The 6,746-nt window shown below is 35.0% G+C and overlaps 1 protein-coding gene across 1 annotated transcript in view; it reads left to right on the top strand.

Annotated features, from left to right (window-relative positions):
- The window catches only part of PRIM1 (primase, DNA, polypeptide 1 (49kDa)), a 19,277-nt gene that overhangs the window by 9,999 nt on the left and 2,532 nt on the right, over positions 1-6,746 (top strand). Inside the window, exons 8-12 of the mRNA XM_008575497.1 lie at positions 546-637; positions 822-963; positions 2,633-2,702; positions 3,369-3,460; positions 6,172-6,270. Of these exons, the coding sequence (XP_008573719.1) occupies positions 546-637; positions 822-963; positions 2,633-2,702; positions 3,369-3,460; positions 6,172-6,270 (495 nt within the window). The remainder of the gene's footprint in view (positions 1-545; positions 638-821; positions 964-2,632; positions 2,703-3,368; positions 3,461-6,171; positions 6,271-6,746) is intronic.

The raw sequence follows: 6,746 nt of genomic DNA, 5'->3' as shown, positions 1-6,746 counted from the left end.
GGTGTTGCTCCCGCCCCTCGCTCAGCCAGTGAGCTGCCGGTCTGTACGTGGGATCCGAACCCTTGGCGGGAGCGCCACCGCGCTTCCCAAGCAGCGCACTACAGCAGTGCGCCACCGGGCCAGCCCTAAGTTTAATCTTTTTTACACAAAATATATCCTGTATTTCTTCCTATTTGTGTCTGTATTCTGAAATACAATAAGAAATGGGGCCATTTCATAAATCTGTTTCTTCATTTTGGAAGTTAGTCCTAGAATTAATGGCTAAAGAATAGTGAATCGTTTAATCAAAATATGTGCAGACTGAGGAAAGCCTTTACATTACACCTTATAGTTATTTTGGCATTGTTTCTGTATATCACCACTATATTTTTACAGGGGAATTTATTAAAGGATATATGTTTAATTGAACATTTGTGGTTTAGAGGACATTAATAAATATTTTCTAAGTATTTATAAGCTTCAGATATCCTTGTAGTAATACATACTGAAAACTAAGTTATTCATTGATATGCCCTAAATGAGTATGTTCCTTAATGATCCATCACCAATTCATGACGTACTTGAACAAGACTTCCAAAAGTCACACAGTTCACTTCAACGTTGGGAGCATTTGAAGAATGTAGTTGGCACGTGTCAGGTATATATCACTGAAATCTGTACTACAAATATAATACAATTCGTAATTAAATTCTGATTGTTTTATTTAGTCAGTTGTTTTATTTAGTCAGTTAAAGATGGTTGAAGATCATTTTTTAACCTTCTTTAAAGAAATCCTCAAAAGTCTCTACTGATCCTCATGCTGGCCTTGCATTTGCTTTTAGAATAACATCAAAAATGACAAATGTGGACCTTGGATAGAGTGGGAGATTATGCTCCAATACTGTTTTCCACGGCTGGATATCAATGTCAGCAAAGGAATCAATCATTTACTGAAGAGCCCATTTAGTGTTCATCCTAAAACAGGTACTATGTAAAGAAAGTAAGGAAAACTAAAAGAAAAATGAGTTATTTTTTGTTTTAGCAAGCAGGTCATTAGATGTGAATTCATATAATGTCTTTGATTTTTAAAGGTTGAAGATTTGCTCTGCTAGCTAATACCAAATTTATTTTTTTTACATTGTTAAGTAGCTCCCAGATGAGTTTCCATTATGTAACTGTTTTTCAGTTGGTTTTCTGAAGTTCGGAGTTAGAATTAGAATTAGAGTTGGAGAGGACCTTCAAAATCACGGGACAACAGCTCTCATTGTACAGATGAGGAAACGATGGCCCAAGAGGTTAAAGTGACTTGTCCAAAGTCTTGTCAGCACTAGCAGAGTTCAGTTCTTAACACTCAAAGTTCTTTGCTTTTCCAATATGCTTCCTCCCTCAGTTTTTTTTTAATAGTTTTAGCTTTACTCTTTCACATTTCTCTTACATAAAATTTAATGGACTGAAACTGACTTTAAAGTAGATATAAAAGTGGCTATATTAGCATAAAGCTTTGCTCCATCCAATCAAGGGACATAATAGAGAAGTATATAGCTGTCCTCTTTAGTGTCAACAATCCAACTCTGCCACTTACTATGGGACCTTAGGCAAATTAACCTTTGAGTGCTTCAGTTTTCTCATCTGTAAAATGGTGATAATAATAGTATCTACCTCAATGGGTTATCCTGAAGGTATACACTTAGAAAAGTGACTGGCACACATTTAATTCTTCCAAACTGCCTAGTTTCCTTCAATATTCTACAATGATTCTGCAGCTCATACATTTTTATATGTATTATATATGTATATACATATATAATACATATGTAATATGTATATACATATATAATACATATATGTAACACATATATAAAGGTATGTCAAACCTGTCAGCTACGTTTTCAGCTTCTTTTGGTAATGAGTTTAATATTTCTTATTTCTTTTAAGCTTAATTCTAAAGCTTGAGTAGGTATCCCCTCATTCTAATATTCAAGGTTTGGGTAAATAATTATGTTCATTCATAAATGCATACATTTTGATTATATCCTTTTCCCTCTCATATTAATTACCTGCAGTTGTTTTACTCTATCTTCAAATAGCAATTGCCAATCCCCTTAATTATTTTACTTGTTACTCACCTGGGATTCTTTACTTTGTGTCATTTTTGAAATGTGATGAATTTTATGTGGTGTACCAGGTATGGATATTATAAGAAGGCAGGATAACATTGTCTATTTTATTTCCAAAATACTTTCTAAAGATGTCTAATATATAGGTGTCTGTTTTGATCTTTGCAAATAAACCAAACCAATGTAATGAACTATTTCCATCTATTTTGTTCTATTTTCAGGACTCACTAAATTTGAGTCTGTTGTGAACTTAAATATGGAATAGAAACATATTTTATTTCTAAATATAGAAATAGAAGTTGAGATAAGAGCAACTGGGAAACAGCTTAAAATCTTCTCACCTGTTTTTTTGTTGTTTCTTTAGGGGAAATAAAAGGCAAAGCTAATGTGAAAGTACTTTAATTTATATTTCTAAGTGTTCTTAACAGATAAGTCTAAGCCTTAGATAAAAAATTTAACCAAAAATACCTTGTAGGAAACAATCTATAATGATTTGTATTACACAATCATCAGTTTTTAACTTTTGGCTCTTACAGGTCGCATTTCTGTGCCTATTGATTTACAGAAAGTGGATCAGTTTGACCCATTTACTGTTCCAACCATAAGGTACATTCCATATCAATGATCACTCTGTATTTGTTTGTGATTGTTTTTCTGAATTGGAAGTAGATTGGATTAGATCCCTTCTTAGGTAGCTGCATGTCAATAGTATACCTATTTTGTTGTGGAGATACTTGGTTTTAAAGTTAAATGATGATGCTCTAATAGAATAATACAAGTTTTTCAGCTACTGTTATGCAAGAAAAAGATTTTACAGTCAAGTAAGATTGGTAAATGCTGACTTAAAAAGGTTAAAAGTTTTCTTACTACAAGATTTCCCAGCCTTTAATATGATAATACGCATGAAAACTTGAAGAGATCATGGTTTTTAGAATATCCCTAATTTAGTTGACCACATAATTTTTTTCACAGAAAACCTCATGGGATTCATGTGCTATCATACACTGGGTTAACGTTTACCTGGAAGCAACTTTAAAATTCTCTTATTCTGGGCCGGCCCGGTGGCGCATTTGCGGCGCTCCCGCCGAGGGTTCGGATCCCATATAGAGACTGGTCGGCTCACTGGTTGAGCGCGGTGCGGGCGCGACACTGAGGGTTGCGATCCCGTTGCCGGTTGTGGTACGGGCGTGACACCAAGGGTTGTGATCCTGTTACCGGTCACGAAGAAAGAAAAAAGGAAAAAAAAAAATTCTCTTATTCTGTTACTTATAGCTCCATCTGCCATGAATTGGATGCCATTTCTACTAATGAAGAGGGAAAAGAGGAGAATGAAGCTGAATCTGATATCAAACACAAAACCAGAGGTAGGTCAATACAGGTTGAGTATCCCTTATCTGAAATGCTTGGAACCAGAAGTACTTCAGACTTTGGATTTTTTCGAATTTTGTAATATTTTCATAATACATACCAGTTGAACGTCCCTAATCCAAAAATTTGAAATCCAAGATGGTCCAATGAGGGCCGGCCCCTTGGCGCACTCGGGAGAGTGCAGCGCTGGGAGCGCAGCGACACTTCCGCCGCGGGTTCAGATCCTATATAGGACTGGCCTGTGCGCTCACTGGCTGAGCGCTGTGCAGGCGACACCACACCAAGGGTTGCGATCCCCTTACCGGTCACAAAAAAAAAAAAAAAGACAAGATGGTCCAATGAGCTTTTCCTTTGAGCATCATTTTGGTGCTCAGAAAGCTTTGGATTTTGGAGCATTTCAGATTTTGGATTTTCGGATTAGGGATGCTCCACTAGTATGTTGAAGCTTCACTTAAATATGAACTTTTTATATAGGTATCTGTCTGTCACTCCAGTAATTAATTCTCCTTGGATTCAGCCCAGAATGGGTCAGTGTTTACCCTGAAACCAGCTTGGTAACGAATAATGTTATAGCAACGTTTCTGTCCTTTATCAATTTTCATGTGGTGTTATTGAATCCAATTTGATTCAGCAGAAATTTACTAAACAACTTCTAAATGCTGGGATCAGTTTGGCCAGTTACTCAGTTGGTACTCAGTTGGTTAGAGCATGCTGTTGATAACACCAAGGTCAGGGGATTGGATCCCCATACCAACCAGCTACCAAAAAATAAAATAAATGCTAGGATCTGTAAGATAAAATTGTCAATTGGTGTTGATAATTGGTGTTGACTGAATCTCAGTCTCTTATATTCAACAGCTATTTATTAATACATACTATATATGAAGTACTTTTGTTCTTTGTTTTTTTGATGGATCCTGATAAGTTTTATGGTAAGAATATATTTAAACTGTTGATTTAATTGTATATTAAAGAATGTGGAGGAGCTAAGGAATTTCTAAATCTTCCTACTAATGGAAGAAGGAAGATTTAAAGTTTTTTTAAAGTATAAACTTTTTATACTTTTTTAAAATTTAGCATAGCACTTAATATATAATAGGCAGTCAGTAAATATTTTTTTAAATAAGTATTGAGCACCTATTATGTATTCTAAATGGTGAAACAAATATATAGACCATCATCCAAGGAGCTTATACTCTTGAATTAAAAGTTCAAAGTACTGTGTACTTTGATCCCAAAGTAAGCTATTTCTTTGGTATAAGTTTATTCATTATATGAAAATTCATGACATGTAAGTTTAGAACAAAATTATAAAGTATTATCATAATTACCATAGTTCAGATATCCATCCTTAATGCTCTCAAGTTTTCTTTGCTAGTCCCAAGTAAGTCAGAAAATATTTACTAAATATTTTTTAAGAGTATAGTTTTTCTTGGGCCGAGCCCGTGGCACACTCGGGAGAATGCGGCGCTGGGAGCACAGCAGCGCTCCCGCCACGGGTTCGGATCCTATATTGGGATGACCGGTGCGCTTACAGCGCTCACTGGCTGAGCACGGTGCGGCCGGTCTCAAAAAGGACGGAAAAAAAAAAAAGAGTATAGTTTTTCTTACTCTTCTTATGAGAACACTTAATTCCATGCAGACATTACTTAATACTAAAACTCAAATCTCGTGTTAAACCCCTTTCTTGTTCTCAATCAGATTTTTCCCCTGCTGGGTATTAATTATAGATTGTGTAATTGAGTGGATGAATAAAATTGTATATTCAAATTTTTGTTGTGTACTTTTTTTTGAGCAGCTGGCCAGTATGGGGATCCAACCCCATGACATTGGTACCTGGTGTTATAACATGGCATTCTAACCAACTGAGCTAATCAGCCAAGCTTGTTGTATATATTTTTAAGACTACTTCATAAGTCAAAGAATACTTGTACTTAATGTGGTTTGACTATAAACTTATGATTGTCTCCAGAAGGCATGGTCTGGCTTCACATTTTTAAAGTTTTGCCTTTAGTAAAACTATTTATTATTGAAGCCAGAATTTCCAAAGACAGGAATGTTAAATGGGACTTAACACATAGTAATAGATTATGTTGATCTAATACTAGAAAGCTTAACTACCATAGTAGAGATATATACAGGTGAATGTTTTAGAGCAGCACTGTCCAATACAGTAGCTAGATGTGGCTATTAAGCACTTGAAATGTGGCTAGTATAACTAAAGAAATGAAAATTTTTTCATTTAATTTTAATTAACTTAAATTTTAAAACTGATAATAAAATTATTAGAAGATTTTTAAGTATGTTTGAAGAACTTGGGTATGTGAATCTACTTTTTCAACTGGATATTTTATCATTTAAATCTAAATATAGATCAAGTATTTCTGATTATAATATAGCACCTGAACTGAGACGTACTTTAAGTATAAAGTACAGACTAGATTTCAAAGACTTGTATGTAAGAGCGTGTACAGTACTCAATTTTTCATGTTAAAATAATATTTTAGGTATTAGTTAAATAAAATATTAAAATTAATTTCACCTAGACTACTGTCCGACTGCTAGAGTATTTAAAATTACATATGCTTCTCATATTTCTATTGGACAGCACTATGCTAGAAGATTCTTGCAAGAAATTTAAAATTATATTTTCCTGTTGTTCTTGCTGCCAACATGCTAATTATAATGTACAATCTTCATAATTTAGATTATAAGAAGACTGGTCTAGCACCTTATGTGAAAGTTTTTGAACAGTTTCTTGAAAACCTGGATAGATCCCAAAAAGGAAAACTTCTCAAGAAGAGTGGTAAGACTGTGCCTTTCCCTTTTATCTAGTTAGATGTTAGTATGAGCAGTTTAAAGCATGCAGCAAATGAGCAATTTCTGAGCTCTAATCTTTCCCCTCCTAAAAAAATTGACTGATTTATCTTACTATCTTTAATGTTTTTGAAAATTGGGGTTCCTTAATTCAATTCAGCATATATATTTAACATGTTCTAAGTGTCAGGTACTATGAGGTATATAGAGGTGAATTGTACAAAGATGAATTCCATACCATGCCTCCTCGCTTTTAAGAAATACTTAGTACAAAACAAAGAAGTACAAAATGTTAAGAAAGAGATCTCAGGGCCAGCCTTCAGATCCCTGTATAGGGATGGCCAGTTGGCTCACTTGGGAGAGCGTGGTGCTGACAATACCAAGTCAAGGGTTAAAATCCCCTTACTGGGGCCGGCCCGTGGCTCACTCGGTAGAGTGCGGTGCTAATAACACCAAGGCCCCGGG

Source organism: Galeopterus variegatus, unplaced genomic scaffold (assembly GCF_000696425.1).
Source record: "Galeopterus variegatus unplaced genomic scaffold, G_variegatus-3.0.2 Scaffold1199, whole genome shotgun sequence".
NCBI lineage: Eukaryota > Metazoa > Chordata > Mammalia > Dermoptera > Cynocephalidae > Galeopterus > Galeopterus variegatus.
Note: the sequence above shows the minus strand (reverse complement) of the source record. Positions and strands in the feature narration are given on the sequence as shown.